At 35.5% G+C, this 26512-nt stretch overlaps 1 protein-coding gene across 3 annotated transcripts in view; it reads right to left on the bottom strand.

Moving 5' to 3' along the window:
- The window catches only part of LOC111053415, a 54363-nt gene extending 28386 nt beyond the window's left edge, over positions 1-25977 (bottom strand). For 2 of the 3 annotated variants that reach the window (XM_022340306.2, XM_022340307.2), the window contains exons 1-3: positions 25867-25977; positions 25225-25370; positions 22926-22994 (exon numbers count right to left, since the gene is read on the bottom strand). In XM_022340306.2, coding sequence (XP_022195998.2) covers positions 22926-22994; positions 25225-25370; positions 25867-25884 — 233 coding nt within the window. In that variant the 5' untranslated portion in view covers positions 25885-25977. The remainder of the gene's footprint in view (positions 1-22925; positions 22995-25224; positions 25371-25866) is intronic. The other variant, XM_039430693.1, reaches the window with a different exon arrangement.
- Positions 25978-26512: the final 535 nt, after the last annotated feature.

Genomic DNA, 26512 nt, shown 5'->3' with positions numbered 1-26512 from the left:
GGTAATTCCGTCCTGTCCCCAAACCTATGGATTGGGGTACAGTTAAGATTTAATTCACGAAAACGTTGACAGCCCCAAAAGAAAGTCTATTAATTTGCACTATCCTTGGAACTGGCGAGGAAGTAGACTGTATATCTCGAGTGTAGAAGTTACTGGTGATATCCTGTCTTCATGTGTAGGCCTATATGATATTGTACATATATCATGAAACGGAATGAGGTAATTGCATTCAACTCGAACGTCCCAGAACAGGAGAAACGGAAAAAAACGTTGTTGACTTCTCGAGCACACTTCTTGAAGTGCTGGGTTGAGAGATAAATGGGGAGGATGAAGGAGGGGTGAGGGAGAGAGGTTATCTTGCCTCTTTGGGTACAGGGCGAAGGGGAGGAAAGCACAAACTAATCAACCTGCAATCAAGGCTGCCGATCCTCCGTGAATCCACCAGTGCTCTTTGAATATCAAAGAACCTGTTTTAGACAGACGTTGATGAATAGTGGCAAAAAACCTTGAACTTGGACATACTCGGTTAGGGAAGTTCTCTTGATACAAACGTCTTGCTAAAGTACTATTACAGTGTCCCATTCCATACATTAAATGCATGTCAGCTAATTTGGAGTATGAATAATTTCTAAAATTACCTGCCATTCTTTTAAAAGTTAACACAACACAAAAGCAAAGTGAAATGGTTACAAATAACTGGTTAATAGATTAAACAAAAAACACAGCGCGGTTACAGTAGGCATAACTAAAGCTGCGTTTACACCGGAGTTAATACAAGTTTCAACATTTTTGCGTTTACACAAGTTTTTAACATTTTTGTTATCAACTGATGTTAATTACAAAAGTTAATAACATCATGTTTACACCGAAGTTGATAACATGAATTATTAATAATAAGTCTTCAACTTGACTGAATCAACAAAAAATTCTCTTGAAAAAAGTTGATAACTCGTGTTTTTAACTGAAAATTCCTTGTTATTAACAAGATTTATGTTGTCCATCGAGAGTTGGTAACTTTTGTTAATAACCGGTTACTATCTTCCTCGCAACCTGCTCGCCCAGCATCCCTACCCTACAACTACAGCTGTTCCCTAATAACTACAGCTGCAGACAAAACACTTGACAAAGTTATTAACTTTTGTTGATAACAAAACTAGCAGCCAAAAGAAAATGTTATTATGTTGAAAACTTTTGTTTTAAACTCTGGTGTAAACGAATTATAATTTATTTTTACATTAGATCAGATGAAGATCAATATTTTAATGATCACACACATGTTTCAATTCAAATTTGAAGACAATTTTTTGCTTTTTATTCTGGCTGTTATATGAATAGTCTCGTTAAATGAAATCATATGGAAGTCAATTATATTGATAACAAGATCTTGTTAATAACAAGGAATTTTCTGCTAGAAACATGAGTTATTAACTTTTGTCAAGAGAAATTTTTGACGATTCAGTCAAGTTAACTCCTGTGTAAATGCAGCTTTACAGTTTGTTGTTTTGCTCAACAATGAGTTAAAACATTCCTGAAAATAATTTTCAACTGATAATTTATTTCAAATATTTTATTTAAAACAAAATAAATCAGCTGTTTTGGAACAGATGTTATTTAAAGCCATGTTTTATTTGCAATCAGCTACAACCTATGAGTTATTAGTTCTCTCCTCATGAAACAGCAATATTTTTTGTGGTGTAATGTACTACATAAGAATACATTTTATTCAACTTTTATTCAAATTTAGTTTACACTGCTTACATGATTCTTTTCAAAATTAAATTCTCTACAATTTTTATTGCAAAAAATCATTTGTTTACTGGTCATTAAAGAAAGTTATTGGGTATCAAATGTAGAAGTCTGTGTTCTTCTACTTAGATTTTTTGCATATTTCAACTTTTTTCTCAAAAACTACTCACACTGCAGCTTCCAGACTAGTTTTATTCAATTTTTCAGATATTTTTCCATATGAATCCAGCATAAGTTTATCAAACAATAGTCCCCAAACAATTCAGCATCGGTGTATTTCACCAGAGGAACTGAATTCTGGGCGAAATCTTTCACTCTGTATAGCTCACTAATGAAGCGTTTATGAATATATGTTTATGAGAACTTGTTTTCTTATTTTTACCTCTACTATCACGCATCAAATTATTTTACCATAATTTAGAATCACCATTTATCAGTTCACATTATATCAGATATTATTGACCGAGCAAAGTGAGGTCTAAGATTCAAGTCGATGGTTTAGCATTTCTCTTAATGTTTAAACGTTTATATGTTGCCCATTTACAGCGAAACGGGGTAATAGATTTTCATGATATTTGACAGGTATGTTCCTTTTTAGATTGCGCGTCGACGTATATACAAGGTTTTTTTTGGGAAATTTTGCATTTCAAGGATAATATAAGAGGGAAAAGGTGCCTCCTTCATTCGCCAATATTAGAGTAAAAATCAGACTGTACAATTATTCATCATAAATCAGCAGACAAGTGATTATACACTCATACAGTCTATTACAGAAGCCAGTCTATTGCTGTATTTCCATAAGGTCTATAGTTTCAATCAGGTACCTGTGGATGAGAATACTGTGTGAGGTCTACTGTTCACAGAACTACTAGTATATTAGTAAAGTCAATTCAGTGGTAATCAAACTCTTGAATTAGAGAGTATCTGTAACTCCAAGCAGCCTTGCAAAACTTGCTGAGATCAACCCAGCTGTCACCATTTAGAAATGCCTTCAGCTCATCCATCGACAGCACACTCCTCCTCAGATAATTGCACCAGATTTCCCCCAGCATCGGACATCTGGCAATGAAATGCACTACATCTTCATCCTTCGGGTTGCACAGAGAGCAGAGCTTCACCTCCCGGTTAATTGAATACTTGTTGACCTGGATAAGCTCTGTTCTAGCCTTCAGGAACCATTTAATCAGTGTGAAGTCTTGCGGCTCATGCATGTAGTTCCCACCATCCATCAGGTTCCGGTACAAGGAGTAGCACTCACTTCGCAGCAGTTTTGCTATACAATTATTCCAGAATTTCTCCTCAATTTTCTCGCCCATTTCATTGATGCTTCAAGTTGGTGAAGAGAAGTCGGACATGCTGATGTTATATAATCTTTCTTAGATCATTCAATCCCTGGCAACAAAAATTCCCCTTGTTACTTTTTCCAACAAGAATCTGGGATATCTTCCAGTTGGAAGCTGCAGGCATCTTCTAATGTATTTGGCATGCAGTTTCACTGTGTATACAAGCAGCGGCAAACATCGAGTTTCCAGAAACATGCTGTATACTGGTGTCCATACTGGGAGGTTGAAAACTTTTCGAAGAAAGAGATGTTGAACCTTTTCTACATCATCATACAGCTCTCCCACTCTTGTGCTCCGTAGCAAAGTGTAGATCTGGTCACTGCATCGAATACATTCAGTTTCGATTTAAAAGGAATATTGTTTTGTGTCAGCAGCTTATTAAACATATTCAGGGTAACTCTTGCTGAAGATGATCTCTCCCGAAAGTGAGCAGTCAGAGACAATCCAGATGATAAGTTCATTCCTAAATATTTTTAGCTATTTACTACTTCAATAACCTCATTTTCGTACTTCCACGTATTATGTCTACCCAATCTACAACCTTTTCTGAAGATAACTATCTTTGACTTGGCCAAATTGACCTTGAGATTCCATTTTTTGCAGTATGCCTCCAGATTGGTTATCATTCTTCTCAGAACCACCTTGTCAGAAGCAAGCAGAACTAAGTCATCTGCATATGCTAGCAGTCTTAGGCATGCATACCTTATACTCCTCCATCCAAACATTGTTCCAGGTCATTGATGTACAGTGAAACAAAAGGGGGCTTAATATACAACCCTGCTTGACGCCAGTATTACTTTCGAAGCTCCTTGACAGACCCTGACTGCCCCACACTCTGGCCGATGACTCCTCCTATAGGTTCTTCAGCACATTGAGCAAGGCATTATAGAGTAAGGCATATCTATCTATTCTATCAAATGCAGCAGAATAATCAACAAAGAATGCATAAGTCTTCTGTCCATTACTGGTGTCTAATTGAATGTTGACAATGCTCATTAGTTTAAAGATGTTGTCAATATTGTTGAATAGCCCTTCCTGAAGCCTGCCTGGAACTCATGGAGAACATTATGACATTCAATCCACCCTTCAAGTTTGTCCAACAGTACCCCGGCATAAATTTTGCTCTTAGTATTTCAAAAAGAAATACCTCTGTAATTTGCTGTTTCATTTATATCTCTCTTCTTGAAGATTGGGTAGATTATGGACTGCTTGAAGCTACTTGGGGTATCAGCTGAATCAAATATTTTATTGAAACACTGAGTCAGCTTCTCTTGGTAATTTTCTGGTGTATATTTGAAGAACTCATAGGGAATTCTATCTTCGCCGGCAATCTTATTATGCTTGGCTTTTTCTAAAATCCTGGTCAAGTCTTGAGTTGATATTGAGGCATCAAGTATTTCATCCACATTACAGGGCTCAGCATATAATATACTTTATAATATAATGTACTTTATAATATAATATACTTTATAATATAATATACTATATTATAGTATATAAATACTCATAATATAATATACTTTCTAAGCTAACTATGGGATCTACACCTCAGCTGAACATTTTCATTTTAAAACTATGGACAATCTTCCTAAATGGTCCAGACTCCTTAACAGTTTTAAATTTCTCAGTCAGGTCAAACCAACATTTATTTTTTTATCTACGCAAAGTTTCTTGAATTCTCTACATTTCTCCATGTACCTCCTGCACACCATTTTCGAGTTTGACTACTGTTTGTATGATTTTTTTTATTATAAATAATTCAATTCCATAGTTATGATGTATTCTTCTAGTTCAGCCATAGTTTAGAATATATTTCTTCAATTATATGCCATTTCCATGATGAGTCGGCATTGCCATTTCTTTATCTAAATTTTTCTACAAAACGCTTACTAAAGCTGTACTAGAAGCTTATCTTTAGCATTGAGGAGAATTATGTTGGGGAGAATTGGGAGGCTTGAGACATTTTTCATGCTTTATGCCATAAATTATTCTAAATTTAAAAATTAACCGTTTATATTTCCATAAAATATTATGATAAAATTTTCCTTCCATAAAATATCCCAGTTGTTCTGGCCAGAGAACTCGAATTGTAGCACCAGAATGCAAGACTGTATTTCTGCCAATAGCAGGCTTGTGTTTGCGTCAGCGCAGACCGTCCTGCTTGCTTGGCATCGTGGATTTTTTCGAAAGTCTTGTCTGTCTTGTCTCGTCGGCCCATTGTCTTGCAAGACAAAATTGTGTTTGTCTGTCATGTAATTTTCGATCGGAAATTTCTTGTAAATTGTTTGAGTGTCGTCTGTGTGAATTATGAATATAACAGCGTAAATAGTATTGAATTGAATTAATTTGAATCGGATTTGAATTTATGAAGAATCTATTTTGAGCTCTGTTCGAAACACAGTGTATGACCTGCAAGTTGAACACAGAATCAACAAGAAGGCAGCCCGTAAGCAATAACCTGTCTATTCCCAGATTTCGTCCCACCCTGAACCTGACCAAAACACCCGCAATAAAGGCTTTGAAGTGCAAGTAGTCAAGATTGGAATAAATTTGGTGAGTTTTTGCTCTTTTTTATTGTTCATTAATGCAGAGTTTTACTGTACAAATAACCTGGCTCAAATTGAAGATTAAATTTTGCCCCTTGTTTGTATTTGATTATTCAAATAGTAAATTACAGTCCTCTGGTAGCTCTAGCCTGAGCTTTGTTCAGAACATTCTATGATCCTGCCGAGGCCGGGATGAATTTAAATTTGTAATTTGTTGATTAATTCACACACATTGGATTCAAGCAGTTTCGTATTTGTCCAATGTTGGCATGTTGAGAATGGTCTGATCCATGCTCAACTTAAGTTTGTTGTAGCCTTGTTCTAAGAGCAAGGTTTCTTGTCAATTTGTATTTGTCTGAAATTAAATTTATTTCAGTTAAAATTATAATTTCCTAAAACTAGGCTCATTGTGCTCTTTTTCAGGAATTTGTTTGTTGGAATTTGTATTGTCCATTTTTTATACATGTTAGTGAAGGTTAATCACCAGCATGATTTTGTTTGTTCAATTCAACAAGTTATCGTTTGTTTGTGAGTTGTTGGAAGAACATTATCCAATCATATAGTTTTGTTTTCAGCAATAACTTATCTTGTGAATTGATAATCAAAGTTTAACTTTGATAACTTACTAACTCGTGATTCTTCCTTTCATCTAGTTTTGAACTCATTCTTGTTTTATTGTCTGTTGTTTGTATTGTCGGGGCTGAATTGTTTTGTGTATGAGTTCAAGATGGAGGAAAAATTACAGAAACAAATCAGGGTGCATCGCGCTAAACTGGAGCAATTGTATGCCAGATTGCAAAGAATTTATGACCTGTCTAAAAATGTCTCTGATCCAAAAGTTGCTGAGCAATTTTCAATCTTGTATCCTCGGGTGTCTCAGACCATTTCGGATTATGAAAAGACAGAATTAGTGGTTAATGAGTTGGAACTTGAGTTGAATAAAGATCATGTTGTAGCATTCAACGACTCACACCTAGATCTGTTTCAGTATATTGAAGTAGCGGCTAACACTCTCAAACAGAAAGAGGTGACTGTCACTATTGCTCAATCTTTGGCAGCTACAGCAACTAGTTCACAGCCGGTCGTGTCCGAGTCGGTACTGCCTAAAATCGACCTTCCGAAATTTGATGGGAACCAGACTCAATGGTCGGTGTTTTATGAACTATTTAAGGCATTGGTACATGACAACAAGAATTTGAACGATCAGCAGAAGGTCCAATATCTTGTAAGTAGACTTACTGGACAAGCAGCAAATATTTGTCGTCATTTGCCACCATTGGCTAACAATTATCAAATAATTTGGCAGGCATTATTGACCTGCTATAACGATCCACGGGTGCAAGTCGATGCCTATTTCAAACAAATTTTTGAATTTCGTCCAATAAAATCAGAATCAAAGGCAGGTTGTATTGTGATTTTGGATGGGTTTTGCAGTTCAATCAATGCATTGAAGAGATTGCAACTCACTGATTTGTCAGACTCAATATTCCTCTATCATGGTTTGAGATTGCTGGATCCAAGTTCTCATAGAATTTTGAATCGGCCGTCCATGACAAGACTATGCCAACTTATACCGATTATGTCAATTTCATTGAAAAGCAAATTAAGACTCTTCCTTCTGATGAGAAACAGACTGAATCGTTTAATATTAAGCACAAAAAGGATAATAAATCAAAGGTGTTTGTGGTTCAATCTAATGATTCATCTAACGATGCATCTAGTAAAAATCCCAATTGTCTGAAGTGCTCAAAACCGGGTCATCAGTTAGTAGATTGTGCAAGTTTCTTGAAAATGACTCCTTGGCATCGTTATTGTTTGATTAAAGGAAAGTTTTGTTGTTTTCGTTGTCTTGATGTGGATCATTTGAGTAGTAAAACTCAGTGTGCTCAATGTCGAGAATCTCATCATTCTTTATTGCACTTTTCCAGATCAAGTTCCAATGAAGGTGTTGCGTCCTCGTCGAACTCCAAGGCAGATGGCACATCACCTATTAGTTGTTGTTCTACATCCAACGATGTAGAAAATTCGACTGTTGTGTTGTCGACCATCACTGCTAATGTTCGAGATTGTACACTGGCTGACGACAAATTCTACCTTCCTAGTAGAATAGATGGCATCATTGGTGTGGAGTTAGTTTCTCACTTGCTACGTGGGAGTCCTAGTACAGGTGAATCGCATGAATTGATGACTGTTGATAGTGTCTTTGGTCACATTCTGATGGGGAGAGCGCCGATTCTCACTTCAACAAAGAATGTGTCAAATTGTTTTACAGCCATCTGTAGTCCATTTGTGAGTAGTCCATCGTTGGATAGTTTTGTGGAACATTTTTGGGAGTTGGAATCATGCCCTGCACCAAGCTGTCAACTGAAACCGGAAGAGTTGGAGTGTGAGGTAAATTTTGGAAGTCTGTACATCGTGTGAATTCTGGTCGTTTTGTTGTTGCCTTGTCATTATGGAGCCACCCAGCAGCTTGGGAGATTCGTATGCTGTCACCGAACGCAGACTGCTGACTTTGGAGAGACGACTAGAGCTTGACGGCAATATTCATATTTCATATCATGAAATATTGATCGATTACCTATGTCAGGGTCACATGTCGTTTGTAGCAGATCAGACAGACCGAGGTGGTTACTACATACTGCATCACGCCATCGTAAAGCAAGCAGCACTACCACGCCCATCCGAATTGTATTTGATGCTGGTTCCAGAACATCATCTGGTTTGTCATTGAACCAGGTTCTTCATGCTGGTCCCAAATTGCAGACTGACATTTTTGTTTTGTTAGTTAATTTTCGTTTGTTCCCAATCGCACTACTGCCGACATTAAACAAATGTATTGACAGATATTAGTGGAGGATTCCTGCTGTCGTTATCAGTGTGTATTGTGGAGATTTCCGCCGGAGGATCCAATCGAAATTTATCAGCTCAATTGTGTTGTTTTTGGTGTTTCAAGCTCTCCATCGTCCACCAGCTTGTAGAGGAGGATGGAGATCGTTTTCCAGCAGCCAAGGCGAGAATACCAGGAGACATGTTCATGGACGACTTAGTCACATCTGTTGCCACAGAGTCAGAGGCCGCAGAGCTGTATTGTCAGTCCAAGCAGCTGTTTGAGGGAGGAGGTTTCTTGCTCACAAAGTGGACTTCAAATTCACCATCAATGCTGGAGAAATTCTTGGAGGAAGAGAAATCTTCTTCGTACAAGGATTTCGAAGCAGACAACTCCTTGGCTATCTTGGGATTGAATTGGCAACCAAGTACTGATCTGTTTCAGTTTTCAGTCAAGAGTGGTGAGGTCGTTGCTACTAAGCGTTCTATTCTGTCAGTGATGGCTCGTATCTATGATCCACTTGGTCTCTTGTCACCGTTTACATTATTTCTAAAGTGTCTTGTCCAGAAACTGTGGAAATTAGGAGTGGATTGGGATGAGAAGCTGCCTAAGTCTATATGCACTCTTTGGGAGAATTGTCAAGAAGAGTTGCCTCTATTGTTGAAATTTGCTGTTCCACGTCACGTTGGTTTGTTTCAGGATTCTCACATCAGTTTGATTGGTTTTTGTGACGCATCATTTTCTGGTTATGGTGCAGTTATCTATGTGAAGTTGCAGAAGGAGAGCGAGGAGCCAAGAGTTGTATTATTGTGTTCAAAGTCCAAGGTAGCACCATCTAAAGTTGTTTCAATACCTTGTTTGGAGTTGTGTGTGGCACTCTTGTTGGCAGAACTCATGAATTCAGTAGTCACTATTATTAGTGAACGTTGTCATGTGTCTCATATTGTCGCACTCTCTGATTCTACAGTCATCTTGTGTTGGATTAATGCTCCATCCGCGAAATGGCAAACTTTTGTTGTTAATCATGTCGCAAAAATACAGGATTCTTGTATACAGGGGTGGATGCATGTTGCCGGAATTGAAAATCCTGCTGACTGTTTGTCTAGAGGTTTATCACCAGTTGAGCTTGTGAACTTTCCGTTGTGGCTCTCAGGTCCATCATGGATAGCAGAGGACGAATGCGATTGGCCCATCCGAACTCGAATGGAAGAGATAGTGGATCCACCGGAGGCGAAAAAACCGTCAGTGTTGACAGTCACAAAATCTCCTGATTGTAACAGCAATGCAATATATTCATTGATTGTTCGTTGTTCGGATTATGGTCGTCTTTTGAGAATTGTAATTCTTGTTCTCAAATTCTTACGAATCTTACCCCAATCAGAAGAATCAGATTTCGATGTTGCTGAGAGGTATCTATGTAAAGTGGTACAGAAGATACATTTTTCATCTGAATTTATGCAATTAGAGAAGGGAGAAGATTGTTCTATGCGCCTACATTGCCTGTCTCATTCATTGATAAAGGTGTGATTCACGTTGGCGGTCGTTTGTCTCATGCTGGACTTGAATTTGAGACTTGTCATCAGATGATCTTACCAAAATCCGATGCTTTCATATCGATGTTAATTGATTATCATCACAAGAAGAATTGTCATGCTGGACCTTTGTTATTGTTGTCCTTGATCAGACAGAAATTCTGGATACTGTCTGCTCGCTCTATTATTTGTATCTGTGTCTTCAAGTGTAATTGTTGTTTCCGTATTTGACCTAGTAATAATGCAATTATTCCGAAAATGGGTGACCTGCCTGCTTGTCGAGTGTCAAAATGCAAACCATATGAAAATTGTGGTGTGGATTATGCTGGTCCTCTGCATATTACTATGATGAGACGTCGTAAACGCTTGTGCTTGTGTTTTGAAAGCCTACATTTGGCCGTTTGTGTGTATGGCAACAAAGGCTGTACATATTGAGTTGGTATCAGATCTATCAACGCCCATGTTTTTAGCTGCGTTTCATCGTTTTTTGTCACGTCATGGACCCTGTCATGTGATGTATTCCGATTGTGGTACTAATTTTGTAGGTGCCAAGGAACAGTTGCGAAAAATATATCAACTTTTGAACTCGTCCGAGTTTCAAACCACATTGACTAGTCAACTTGCCGAATACAAAATTGATTGGAAATTCATTCCCCCTGGTTTGCTGCATTTTGGAGGTCTGTGGGAGGCAAATGTCAAATCTGTAAAGTTGCATCTATTCCGAGTAATTGGCAATCAATTTCTCACCTATGAGGAACTGAACACTGTATTGGTGCAGATTGAAGGTGTCCTGAATTCCCGCCCGCTGTGTGTACTGAGTGAGGATCCGTGTGAACCGCTGGCTTTAACACCAGCACACTTTTTGACTCTAACACCGTTGAAATCGTTTCCCATGCGGGACATGGACAGTGTCCCTGTGAATCGTCTTACCAGGTATGAATTGATCAGTCAACTTATTCAATCGTTCTGGAACCAATGGAGAAGAAAGTACCAGCACGAACTTCAAAGTCGTAAAAAATGGTTGAAATCACCCACTTCTATCGGTGTGGGAACGGTTGTGGTAGTTGACCAACCAAGCACACCTCCATTGCAGTGGCCACTGGGTGTCATTGAACAAGTGTTTTCGGGAAGTGACGGCGAGGTTCAAGTGGCGAGTGTTCACCTAAAAACTGGTATTTATAAAAGACCAGTAACAAAATTATATCCACTCCCAACTCAATAGTTGTTGTGATTGTTGCATTTTTTCTTTTGTGTTGTTTTTTGGTGTTGGTGTTTTGTTCTTTTTGGCATGTCCGGATTTTTCCTTTCCTTGGTTTTTTTCAGTTTTGTAACTTGGCTGAAAAATAGTTTTTCAGAGGCGGGGCTATGTTCTGGCCAGAGAACTCGAATTTGAGCGCCAGAATGCCAGACTGTATTTCTGCCAATAGCAGGCTTGTGTTTGCGTCGGCGCAGACCATCCTGCTTGCTTGGCATTGTGGATTTTTTTGAAAGTCTTGTCTGTCTTGTCTCGTCGGCCCGTTGTCTTGCAAGACAAAATTGTGTTTGTCTGTCATGTAATTTTCGATCAGAAATTTCTTGTAAATTGTTTGAGTGTCATGTGTGTGAATTATGAATATAACAGCATAAATAGTATTGAATTGAGTTAATTTGAATCGGATTTGAATTTATAAAGAATCCAGTTTTAGCTTTGTTCGAAACACAGTGTATGACCTGCAAGTTGAACACAGAATCAATGACAAGGCAGCCCGTAAGCAATAACCTGTATATTCCCAGATTTCGTCCCACCCTGAACCTGACCAAAACACCCAATAAAGGCTTCAAAGGGTAAGTAGTCAAGATTGGAATAAATATGATGAGTTTTTGCTTTTTTATTGTTCATTAATGCAGAGTTTAACTGTACAATAACCTGGCTCAAATTGAAGATTAAATTTTTCCCCTTGTTTGTATTTGATTATTTAAATAGTAAATTACAGTCCTCTGGTAGCTCTAGCCTGAGCTTTGTTCAGAACACCAGTTCCGATAGAAATTGAAAAACAATTGACTACTGTCAATGTTTCATATTTATTAATAGTCTGTCAAAATGTGAATTTATATAAACCTAGTTCTTCATAAAAACAAAACCCAATAGACATTGGTAGCCTTCTATCTTCTTACTAAAATTAAATTTCCAACTGGGAAATGAAATTGATAATTATTTGTAATAAAGTGAGGAAGAAGTCACTATTCGTATAAGCTACCTCAGTAAATTCTTTCATTCTCAGTAGCATCATAAACAACCTTCAGGATAATAATATTCTCATTGCTCTTTTTGTGATTTTTTACCTTATAAGTTAGGATATTTATTAGTGTAACTATCCATGACTGCAATATTGGTACAATTCTGCATACATTTTCAAATAAAAAATTGGAAGGATTCATATTAATCAATTCATTAATAGAAAAAAATAGAGGGAGGCTTGAGACAGTAAGAAGTAAGCATAGTCTACGGGAGGCTGTCTCTCAAGCCTCTCTTGATACATAATTTTTTAATCGGATCAATTAAATTTTTATTCTTAAACTACAAGGAAACTAGATCATCAACATCATTCTACACTTTAGCCTTAAATTTATTATTAGTCTCTAAAAATCAGGACCTTATAATAATTATACACTTGTATAAATTGCATCGATTGCTCCCTTGAAATTAATTACATCTTGCAGAAACCAGAAATCAATTCCATTATAATCAAACAAATAGGTAGGCTCAGTTAATATATGTCTTGGTTGGCAGCAATGAGCCGGGAACCCTCACTGTCTGAAGCCTCCCACTTTTCCCCTGAAGTTATCATTTAAATAAAAATGTATTCTGTTTTCCATCTAATCCTCTTGACAAGAAATATTGTACATTTTAACTTCATTATTGAGATGTAAATCAATACCATCCTACCTAGATACGAAAATCATAATCGAAATAAATGAATTGATAAATTTATGTTTCAATTCATCAGAATAATCATAATGTTACAACATAATACAATATAAGATATTGAAAGTAACTTCTGTGTGAAACAGTGTGGGGTCAATCTTATTTTAATTTTCAAGTTAATTATGATTGTAACATTTTTAAATAGTTTATTTTTGATTATGTTGATTTTGACAAACAATTATTTTTCGAAATTGAAAATTTGTTTCTTGTTTCTTTTCTTATTTTCTTTTCTGTTTCTTGACTGCTAATCTTTTAAAATGTTACATTTAGTACATAGAACCTTCATCTCTTCTCCCCATTCATCAAATCATCATAAATAAAAATGCTTGTAACGGCTGTTTCAAAAAGGACACACATGCAAGTTTGACAATGTCAATTTATTACATTAAGTATTAAAGTAAATATAAGTTATGCTGTATGAAATTATAAACTTCATTATATTCAAATTACCTTTAAACTTAAACTTTACCTTTTAATAAATGTTCAAAATGGCTTCCTCCACTAGTAATGCAGGTTCAAGCACATTTCATAACATTTGCAGCCACTTTTCGTAGTGTTTGCTCAGATATTATTTTAATCTCACTTTCAATATTAGCCTTCAATTCGTCGAGTGTATGAGGATTGTTATTAAAAACCCTACTTTTTTAAATTTCCCCAAAGAAAAAAGTCAGCTGGAGTAAGATCTGGGGATCTTGGCGGCCACAATCTTTTTGATACCACACGATGGCCAAAAAATTATCTTATCATATTCACTGTTTCAGCAGAAGTATGGCATGTTGCATTATCCTGCTGAAACCAACCATCTCGATCATCTAATTCCAACAACGCTATAAATTGTTCAATAAGGTTGCGATACACAACACCATCTATAGATTTGTCAAAAAATAAAGGCCCTACAATACACGATGCCGGGAGATCGCATACCAAACACCAATTTTACATGCATGTAATGGTCGTTCTTGAAATGCCTGAGGATTTTCAGTGCTCCATATTTGGCAGTTTTGGCTGTTGACGTAACCATCTAAATGGAACCACGCTTCGTCACTGAAATAAACACGATCCAATATTTCAATACTGTTGTCTTTAACAAGAGAACGTTTCCAACGACAATACTGTATACGTTTCCCATGGTCAACATCCTTCAGTTCATGAACGACTCTGATACGGTAAGGACGCAGATTCAATTTTTTAGTAGCCCTGAAAGTGGGAGATAGTGACAATCCAGCCTGTACAGATAACTTTCTAAGTGATTTCCTGGGTGAGGTAGTCAAACGTTGTTTCACATTGTCCAGAACTTGTTCTGTTAACACTGACGGTCGACCTGTGCCTTTCCTGTACACTTCCAGTCTCACGAAATTTATCGATCAGATGCATTATTGTGGTGTTATTAGTTACTGCAGAATTAGGAAATTTCAACCTGAATTCGTATTTTACTCGTTCATAAGATTTATATGCGAAATAACCTTCAATAATAAACAAACACACGTTCATCCTTTGGAAAAAACATAGTTGAACATACACAGACACTACAGATTACAAATGAATGCTAACAAGCACTAGTAAATGTAAAATGGTGCATGCTGGTTCAACAATGAGTTCGATAGTGCCAACTGTTATTTGGGGGAACAAAATATTCCCTATACAGAAAATATATTCCCTCAAACTTGGATGTGCGTCCTTTTTGAAACAGCCGTTATCATTCATCCCTTATCATCATCACCTTGGCTTAAAATACTTCTAGGAGGATGCCTTTGTGAATTAATCATAAAAAATAAGTAACTAATTTTAGTATGAGAACAGTGACAATTTTATAATGCTCGACTTGAAAAAAAGAAAGAAAGCAGTGCAGCAACATGTTATATGATTTGGACTGTTGTATATTCTGTAATTGACATTCAAGAAAATAGACCTATTTCGGTATTCATTTATTTATTTATTCTTACAAAAATCTAGGAGTGCAACAGGCATAACAGCCCAAACGCACTCATGAATACAGAAAATACATTATTAAAAATTATATATAAATACTAGAATAGTAATAAAAGAGAATGATTAAAATGGTACATGTGAAAAACAGACAAGAAAAAATTGTATTATAGCTACTTTGAGAAATAAAAGATTAATGTTAATGGTAAATGATGAAACCTAATTTTGATTATTCAATAAGATCAATCATAACCACATAAAATAACAACATATAACCTATGTATTACATATGGTTAATTCTAAGAGAAGTGATAAAGAACTAGAGAAAAAGGGAGCAAAAGGGAAGTGGAAAAAATATTCAAAATTAGTTAGTGGGAAAAGGGTGACCATGGAGAGAACAAAGAAAAGACCATTGTGAGCCAGAGTAGATTAAGAACAACAGGTCTATATTACTCTTCAATTGAAGAATGGTAAACATTTTTCTCTTGAAGCTCCATCTAGACAAGGAGAAGAGATCCACCTGACCATCACAGCAGAGGAATATACGAGGAATACGATTCATTGGTGAGTAATAATGACCAACCGTGTTACATCTACAGGTTGAAAACTCTTGTCGATTACGATTATTGAAGACAGGAACCTTAAAATTCAGCCTTGCCAACAGATTAGGACTGCTCACAGAACCGTTCACAAGACCATAGAGGGATAAACAAGAAAGTACCTTCTGTCTGGATGCGAAAGTCTCAAAGCCGAACATGCTGCACAACACACCAGTTGGAAAACCCAAAGGACAAGGACGATTCTGTTTTCTACAAAATAACAATCTCAAAAATTTATTCTAAACAATTTCAATCTCATGTATCAGACCCACCTGATGGGGATCCCAAACCACAATATTCAAGCAAGCTCCGAACAAGGCTAGGAAAGAGAGCCTTCAACATCTCTAAACCCAGCCGTATATCTCATGATGAAACCTAGCATCCTATTAGCCCTACCAACTAAAGAATGGACATGGGGAGCAAAACTCAGAGAAGAATCAAACAATACACCCAAATCCTTGAAACTATCGACTCCAGAGAGTTGAAAGCCATTAATTGTGTAATTGAAAATAGGATAATTCAGCTTACGAGTGAAGACCATAAATTTACATTTGCCAACATTGAGATTGAGGCCGTTATCCGTGCATCACCCCGAGACAAAATCCAGGTCACTTTGCAGCAGAACAGAATCATTATGGCAATCAATCCTCCTGTAGATCTTCCAGTTATCAGCAAACATCAAACAATTGGATTGCAACAGGCAGCCAGGCAGGTCATTAATAAACATTAAGAACAACAAAGTACCCAAATTACTACCATGAGGCACACCAGAGGAACTGACATAAGTGTTAGATTTCAAATTCAAGACAGAAACATAATTAAGACGATCACTCAGGTAGTCCAAAAAGAAACTAACAAGCCGAGGCACCAAACCAAAACTAGATAATTTGCAAACAAGCCGCTTATGACTGATCCTATGAAAAGCCTTGGAAAAGTCAGTGTATACTACATCCACTCTACCCCCAACATCAAGCGCCTCTGAAACATCAGCCATGAATTCAAGCAAGCTAGTTGTGGTTGAGCGACCCCTCAGGGAACCATGCTGACTATTAGATAAAAAGGGACTAATATGACAAATCACACAATCATAAAGCACTCTCTCAAATACCTTAGCAAAAGGTGACAATTGAGTTATTGGGTGGAAGTTGGATATGTCATTCCTCCTTTGAGACTTAAATATGGGAATAACCTTAACAATTTTCTATCTGGTGGGGAACACTGAAGACCTCAAGGACAGATCAAAGATGAACTTCATGGGAGGACCCAGTATTTCAGCACAACCCTTTACAATTGTAATATTACATTTTTTCTCGATTGGAATCGAATCTTCAATTCGAGATCTATAAAACTTTATAGTAAATATCAGAGTAATCGATATACGGACAACTTTTGACTGAGAATTTATCGTAAATGATTGTGTTGCATGTTCCATGGTGTCACCGAGGCTGAGTTGACAGAATTAACAGATAAATGGATTATTTAAATAGAGATGATATATGAAAATTTAAAATAATAGTTTCAAAATAAAGTTTTATTGAGAACAAATATAAAATGTGAATTCTAAACTTGTAATTTATAAATTTTTGGTGACGTGTCCATGACGTAGACACTGATTTTGAGAAGTGGTTTTTGTTCTGACGAGGAGGCGTCCTTCTCTCTAAAAATGATGGCTGGCTGCGTGTGTTCTAATTTTGTGCTCTCTGAATATTTTTCTGTTTAAGTGAATTATTAATGTTTTAAATTGAGTTTTGAACAGTTTATAGTGTTCTATTTTGTCTATAATTAATTGATTTGTGTGTCTACAAGCCTATAGCCATTGTTTTTCAACTATATAAGTGGATAAGTATTTAGCTCGTACTGATTTTAGATGCTTAAGCGTGTAAGATATTGTTCTTTGTGTATTTGTGTAGTATATTGCCAAAATTCTTCTGAAGATTATAAGTTGATTTGCTCTGAAAACTGGATTTCTCATTCATAGGCGATAGATCCATTCATAGTTTATCAAGAATCTATTACGTTGGAGCCGATAACTTTCATTAGGTTAATAGGTGAAAAATGCTATTCAACCAAATTAGGAGAAATTGGTAGCACGGCACAATAAATGGAGGAACATTGTCTGGGCCACAGCCAGAACTAGGTCTCAGATTACCTATTGCTGCCAATATTGTACTCAGGTCAATAGAACCAATTGAAAGGGAAGGGACATTAATTCCAGGATTGATGTTGCCATCGTCGACATCAGCCAAGTGCGTGTCATCAGAAAAAACTGAAGAAAAATATTGAGTGAAGCCATCTGGCAAATCATGCAATCCAAAAACCTGATCACCCAAATGCATACCTTCATCAGTAGAGCCATTAGCTCTCCTTGAGTTGACAAAACCCCAAAAGCTCCTGACATCACTTTTGATACCCAACTCCACCCTGGATATATAGTTACTATATTGCCGAGCAATCAACTGCTTGACCCGAGTTCTCAAGCTTTTAAATTGTTCCAAGTGGTACAAATAGAGAAAAACTCTCCTTTTTAGCACACCTATCCTTCCTTTTCAGTAATCTTATTATTTCAGCATTAAACCATGGTGGATATTTAGTGCCTCCCGGCCTGAGCCTCCTCATTAGCACACAATTATCAAAGCACTCATTGATGAAGTTGAAAAATAAATCAACAGCTTCATCCACACTAGAAGAATTAGAAATAAGTTCCCAATGACAGTCTCTCAACTGAATATAAAGCATGAGATAGTCCGCCCTCCTGAAGTCATACAGTTCAATACAATTCGAACGAGAATTAGGAAATGTGGATAACATCTGAACTGTAATGACAAGCGATGGATGGTGAGCATCATCTGGAACCAGGAAATAATCACAATGCTCGACATTAATGTCAATGCTGGAAAAGACCAAGTCCAAGATACGACTATTAAAATTAAGAACTCTATTACAGAGAGCCAGCTCATGAAAGTTAACGAAAGAGGCCAATCTTCTGGCAGAAGGAGAGCCCAGCTCCAAACAATACCTATCATTGGTAATTTCAGGTAAGTTAAAATCCCCCAAAAAGATCAACTTATCACCAATAGCTGCATAACAAGATTCCAGGTGACTCAAATAGGTATCGAAGTACTGAAAGCTAGAAGAGCAAGGAATGTAAACAGTGATTACTGTATGGCTAACACCCTCAAAGTTGATATTGACACCAAGACTCTCGTACGGATCAAGAGTTAAACAGGGACATAGATTAGAGCTAACCCTACGATTAACAGCAATCAGGACCCCACCGCCCATACCTTGTGGCCTATCTCTCTGATAAATAATATAGGAGTCGGTGAACAACTCACTGTCCATGATTCCATTACACAACCACGTCTTAGTGATAGCAATAACATCATAATCAGAAGCCAGGAGTGAAGTCAGAAATGTGTGTCTTAGTCCTCAAACCTCTAACATTTTGATAGTATATTGATAAATATTTACGCTGCTCATTCACTCTCTCCATGACAATAACAATTTTTAATAAATAGAAGAAAAACAAATAGAATGATTGGATGGTAATAGTACTATTAAAATTGAAAGTACAAATTAAAATAGAATAAAAACAGTTGAGATATGGAATAAGATGAACGGATAAACCCATTACGCACTCATCACCGATAATTAAGTAAACAAAACTAGACTCAATCTAGACAAAACAACCAAAAATGAATTCCAAGATAAACATGGGTTGAGAAAAAAAAACAAAATAAAGCAAGGGTTTGCTGACCTAAAATTAAATAACTTGATAGATAGAAACTCTGTGATAACTAAGTACCCCAAACCATGTACACTCTCTTATTCTCATTTCCTTCTCACACACACACACACCACACACACACACACACACACACACACACACACACACACACACACACACACACACACACACACACAAACTCACAACCAGACATAGCCAGCGCTCAATAGAAAAATTTAAATCATGCAGAATTCAACAAAATAAAAAAGACAAAAATTTCAGTATTTAATTATTCATTGTTAATGCAGAAGATGAAGGAAGAGACAATAGTAATAAACAAAATTGTAAAGCGAGAAACGAGAGAAAACTTATAGGAGTCGAAACATGCCAGACAAGATAACACTGAATGAAATGATAGAGATAGTGATTGTACGCAATTACGAGTTCAGCTATTCAACAAGTGCATAAAAGTGGTGTTAATTCATTCCATGCACGAAACAAACTAGTTTATAAAAATCATTCACCTGCAACTGCATAATCACTCTCATTAGCATGGAAGAACATTAATGAAGAGATCCCACTAAATATGTACATAATATGAATAACATAAGATATATAAAACTGCTGAACAATAAGAATAATCATTCAATATAATTCATTCAATGCACGAAATCAAACCGATTGTTAAAACCATTCACCTTCAATTGCATGTTCACTCTCATAAGCATAGAAAAAATTAATGAGGGGATCCCACTAAATATGTGCATAATATAAATTATATAAGATATATAAAAACTGATAAATAATTAGAACTATCATTCAAAATAATTCATTCAATGCATGAAATCAAACTGATTGTTAAACCATTCACCTGCAGCTGCATATTCACTTTCATAAGCAAAGAAAGAATATTAATTAATAGAGACAGCCCATTAATAATATGCATGCACACAATATAAAAACAAGAAATAAATAAAAAACTGATAAACAATAACAAGAATACTCAATCAAAATAGTTCACTAAAAGCACGAGATCAAACTGATTGTTCATTTTAAAGTTTATTCAATTGGAATAACCAATTATTGCGAAGTGTCAGCAAATCGAGAAAAGGGCAGCAAATCGTCGTCCGATTGAATCACAGAGACAGGTCCACCGTCCACAACTCTTGCCTTGATTCTTCCAGCTCGATCCACCCACAGGTATTTGAATTTAGCGGCTTTCACCAGCTGTCTGGCCTTCCCTAACAGGACTCTACGCTTTGCCGTTAACGATGTGATTGGCTCCAGTAAGACCAATATCACGTGTAGTTAGAACTCCCTTATCCTTCTTCAACTGAATGAAGTCCTCCGCATCCTCCCTCCTCGTGAACTTTACTATTATCCCAGGTGTAGCTTGATTGTTGCGCTTTTTCAGTCGATGACAACAGCTGACTGCCTCGTAGCCCTTTTTAAATTTAATTGCTTTCCCTACATCCTGGAATAGCTTTTGCAAATTTTCATTTCTCGCCTCGGGAACACCGTGTATTTCGATACATTCTCTACGCGAATATTGTTCCAAATCATCAAATTCACTACTGAGTTTAATCACTTTATGCTTCAATTCTTCATTTTCGGAACGGAGACACTTGATAGTTTCATTCTGACTAGCGATAGTCTTCTGCAATTCTTTCAGGAGCTCATTATTACTAGCAAGATTAGCACTAATAGGAAGCAAGGAGTTTGAGATTTTTTCGTCCATTTGAACAATAAACTCTTTCAAACAGTCCGAGATCAACACTTTGACTCCATCCAAAGTCAGCGGTTCAGTCACGAAAGCATCAGTGTAATCAAATGAATCGACATTACTCAACGAAATATCACCTTCCGTCAATGAGCGATTAAGTCTCTTCATTTTAAGGCATTTACTACACGACCACGGCTTACCAGCGATATGTTGAAGTTTTACAGCGGTGAGATTTACACACTTAGCATGGTACATGTCCTTACATTGACCACATTTGATTTTATCCTTCTCGGTCCTCGCAAGGACTACGGAGCAAATCCCGCATGCACTCATACCGTCTACCAGTGGAAGAAGTAATTACAACGAAGAAATAGTCACTTTAACAAATTATATTTGAGTACGGAATTAGGTTAGATTTACTAGAACAACATTGAACGAGTGAAAGACGACAGGCACAAGTTGAGAGATAACGAGAGCAAAACAAAATTCGTCCGTTCTTTACAAAGTCCGTAGACTGACTGATAATATTATTATGATTATTATTATCCAGTAATAATAATAATATCGAGTGACCTGGCTGGCTCAGGTCTGGTGTCAGAGTTTTCAGGTCGCACTGATCAATTTCAGGGCCTCTGACATGACCTAACGACTGCTTTTTAGGCAGCCGGGACCGACGACTTAACGTGTCCATCCGAAACACGGGAGTGGCCCGAGATAAATATCTTGCCCGGGCCGGGATTTGAACCCGGGCCTCTGAATCATAAAGCCAGTATCTGATCCACTCGACTACGGCCACTCCAGATTTATCCAGTAATTATAGTCATTACACAGTGCAGAATCAACTAGGCTATTTCTGTATATTATATTATGTAAATAGGCTATTTTACAGAAGGATAGAACTTGAAGAATAAATTCTGTCCCACATTCCATAAAATAAAATGAATTTATCCCACCATGAATAATCAAGAACAGTGGTTTCGTGTTTCTAATCCACAGAAATTAATTCAATTGGTACTGAAATTAATTCTCTTTCCATTCATGTAATCATCATAAATAAAAACGTTTGTATTATCATTCATCCCCTGATCATCACCTAGGCTTAAAATACTTGCCTCAATACTTGAGGCTGAAGATGCACTTGTAAATAAATAAATAATGGAAAAATCAAAAACTGCAATTTTAGTATGAAAACAGTGACAATTTTATAATGTTCGACTTGAAAAAAAGGAAGAAAGCAGTGCAGCACACATTTTGTGATTTTGGATGTTATCTAAATAGGCTATTTTACAGAATAATAGAAATTGAAGAATAAATTCTCTCTCACATTCCTTAAAATAAACCATTGAAATAAAATTAATTTATCCTACCATGAATAATCAAGAACAGTGGTTCCGTGTTTCTAATCCACAGAAATTGATTCACTTGGTAGTCTAAAAAATAAATGTGTTTTATATTATTTTATGATAACGATCCATTGTAGGCTATTGAATTTTCTTATAAAATATAGCTCTTATTATATGTTCAAAAGTTTAGACAATAGTCTAAATATGTTATACTGTATAATACTAAATTATGTAAATAACGGTCTTTTTAATACCGTATTATTATTATTATTATTATTATTGAAAAAATATATAGACCCTATAATGTTATAGCACACTATAATCTTAGAGTACGATTCTCAATCAATGACACTTGACTGAAATTCTAAACTTCATGAGAAATAAAATCTTATGATTCAAAATTGCAGTACCGTATCTTACATTCATTTTCCTGTGGATAGTATCTGTAACATTAATTAGTATAGTCTTATGAGAAGTGATTTGAAAAAATGTATTGTTCATTTCATATTGATTGGTTTTCAAATTGATTCACTTGGCTTTTTAAATTAAAACATTTCAATTCTCTATTCAAAGGTCACTAAATTCTGTTCATTATTCTAACAATTCGTTCCTCATTTCATTGGAAATTCGAAAAATAAAAGAACTTACCGGAATAAATTAGGCAGATTCATCGCTAGCAATTCCAACTCCTCATTCATGAATATATTGGTTCTTTCACTGTGAGCAATTACAAAAATAGAATGGTGTCTTGAATGTTATACAAATTTCAGGTCATTCCACATCTTGACAATAATTCCTCAAGGCTCTGCACTACGCCGTTGGAAACTTTTTACTGGGGACATTATTTAAAGTACCTATTTCGATTTGGATACTATCAGTTACCAAAATGCAACACATTTCTAAGGAAAGACTTTTTTCTATTATTTTACTTTTTGAGATTAAAGTTGAAATCTTGGGCGAGATCCATTTCCGAATTTGTATGTAGCAAATAAGTCCATGAAATTTTGGGTATACATCTTCCATAATATTGTTCGTCTCATGAAATAATTTATCAATCTTAGGGAAACTTATTACTTAATTTTAGAAAATAACTCGAATCAGATTGTTTTTTTCAGAATTGAATAAATTTCCCTTAGAGAATGTACTCTTGCAATTGCATGAATTGATTTGTAACCAATTTGGAAATGGGTCTCCAAAATTTCAACTTTTTACTTGAAAATTGTTCCATTTTGGTAACTTGATAGTATCCAAAACAAAATACTTTGTTTGAAAAATGTCACCAGTAAAACGTTTTCAGAGCGTGGTGCACATCCTTAATAATAGCTAAATTTGAAAATACCCATTATATGGATTAAAATTAAAAGGAACATTTTCAAAATAAAATTTATGTGAAAATCAATAATAACAATCATAGTTTTCCGTCGTGGGAGATTGTGGTTATGTCGGCGAAGTGGAACTTTCTACGGGACTTCCCACAATCCAAGTCACACGCTAACAACAACAATACAAATGAATAACTGATGTCACCTCTCCTATTTGGCTATTTAGGACTTCAACTTATGACAAACTTATGTTCTCCTGACCAAAAACTACACAACATCTCAAAGAATTTGGTAATATTCAGTGTATATGTAGGCATTTGAGACTCATGAGCTATATATTTGTTGTGTATCTGTCATACCGTACGCTAAATACGAGTAATAATAAATAGGCTCCAACTATACAGGTGCCTTACGCGCTGAATTTATTTTGCGTGTTTGAGGAAATGCATGGTCTCTTTTGGAATATGGGGAGCGTCTATTCCGCTCGTATAGTTTACTCCCATTAGAGACATTAATGTATCCGCCTAACGGCTGAAACAATTTATAGCATCTGAGACGCCCTTATAATTGGTACCTAGGACCTAAAATACCTACAATAATGCAAACTCCTAGACCATCGAAGTCGAAAATTTAATAAGAAATAAGTTTTTGATTTATTGAGTTTTTTGCTATTCACACTAATTTAACAAAGAATTATACAGTCGAATTTTATTAATCAGTTTTAGTTTTATATCTCAAGTTCAAATAGATGATATTTAAGCAAAAGGATCATGATGCCGTTATATTATGATGAAATTACTTAATTTAAAATAATTGCATTTCTGAAAAACAATAACCAACCCGTATTATTTTTTCATTATTATTTTTCAGTTTATATAAATGTAACTAGGATACAAGAATTTTCTTGGTACACATAAAAATTAATGAGAAAATAGCATTTATTCAAATGCTAATTAATTAAATACTAATAAATAGAAAATAATTTATTGAAGAATTTTTCATTGCATGCTGTAATTTTTACAGCATTTAATTTGGATTTTCGTTTATAATAATTAATTTCCTTGGTGTTTAACAGAAGGTAATTATTGTGACTTGAAAACCATTAGTTTTATTGGTTTATTTTGTGTCGATTTTTGATTAAGAAAAAATGCCCCCAACTCCCTAATCCTTTTTTTTTTAATTCTTTATAAATTTAGATCAATAGCTGTACCATTATTATGTATTTGTAGAATATTATTATAATGTGATAAAGAAAAGAATTTTTATAATGAAAAGAATTGGCTTATACATGTACGGGATAGGAAATACACAAATGACGCATTATCACGTCTGAACTACTAAACTGATTAACATTAAGATTCTTAATTTACCGTGGATGGTTATAGGCCTATTTTGAACTCTCTAAGTTTTCAGTTTGTCAAGTTTTTAATTGGACCCTTGTGGAGCACGAGTTACCTGCCTGTAATATATAAAACTAAAAGTGAGTCGTGTGATGAATAAAGTGACATTATATTCATTTAAAATATTACCAGTTACTCAATATCCTTGCTCGTATCCTATTTTATATCAATAAATTCATTTCAATATTCTGTTTCCAATCATTTTTGTGATGGATGAATAAATACCTTGATTCTTCGTTGGCTTCAACATTAGAAGTGGCTAAAATTTCTGGTGAAGAATCCTCCTTCAAAGTAGTGAAAGTTATGTCGGGTGGAACGGTTGTGTCCAATGGTATTGCCACAGTGACGGCAAATACAACACAACAAATAAACTGTCAAATAAAATAATAAAAACATGTTATAGCATATTCTATCTATCTTTATTTACTTCATTCATACAGTATAAAATAAAACAGTTCATCTACAGATAGTTTGATAGGTACGATACCGTGTCTTGTGAGACCGGAATCACCAGTTTATTGATATTCAAAATGAAAATGTGATAATTTACGGTAGGACGGTAGGTACCTTATAGTTCACTGTAAAAAAATATTGTGTGTAATATAATCCAAATTCTATAGCCTATATATTTGGTTCTTTCCGTTTATAAAGACCGTATTGTTTACATTGCGCATAAAATTACTATCAAGTAAATTGATAATTATTGATTGGAATGCCAGTAGCAAACAAACATTCAAAAATCTTATAATAATTACATGCAGAGACTTAGCCTATATTAGAATTTAGCAAACTATATATAGGCTTATCAATAAAAATGAAATATTCATCAATCTTCCAGAATGAAATAAGAAATAAAATCCTACTTACAATGACATTAATAAACATGATGAAACTTCGACTGTCTTGTCTTTTAGTCAAATGCAACAAACTGAAGAAACTTTCCAAAATATACAAAACATCTATTAAGGACAAGCTTAAATATAAGTTATTTTTGCCATCCTCACATGGAGGTGCTAATAAATCAGTCAATGCCATTTTTTGAACCAATTATCACTCCACGACAACGCTTACTCCGTTCTATATATGGAACATCACTGCTAATAACAACGTACAGTATCTGGAATATTCATATAGTGAAAATTTTTCTGTTCTTGAATGAATTTGAATAAAAAAATTCACATCAAATTCAGCGGAATTCCAGCTCTAAACTGGTTACAGTAGGGAGCCACTTTAGAGTTTTCTGTATTAATAATGCAATTCTTTTGAAATATTGAATAAAATTCCATGAATACCCAGTCAGATTTTATTGCAAATGGGTACCTACTATTAACATAGAGAAACATTAGCGTAAGTAGATATCCCATGGTGTAGGGAATTTATGTCGCAACTTTTACTGTTAACTCAAGCCGATTACTGTCGATTATTGTACATTTTTACTGTTTTGTTGGGTTGAGAGTGTATGTACGGTACAATTTGAGAGACTACCAGCGTCACACAGCTTCATGGGAAAGAA

The sequence above is a fragment of the Nilaparvata lugens genome, chromosome 6 (assembly GCF_014356525.2).
Source record: "Nilaparvata lugens isolate BPH chromosome 6, ASM1435652v1, whole genome shotgun sequence".
NCBI classification, from domain to species: Eukaryota; Metazoa; Arthropoda; class Insecta; order Hemiptera; family Delphacidae; genus Nilaparvata; species Nilaparvata lugens.
This window is presented reverse-complemented; position numbering and strand designations above follow the sequence as displayed.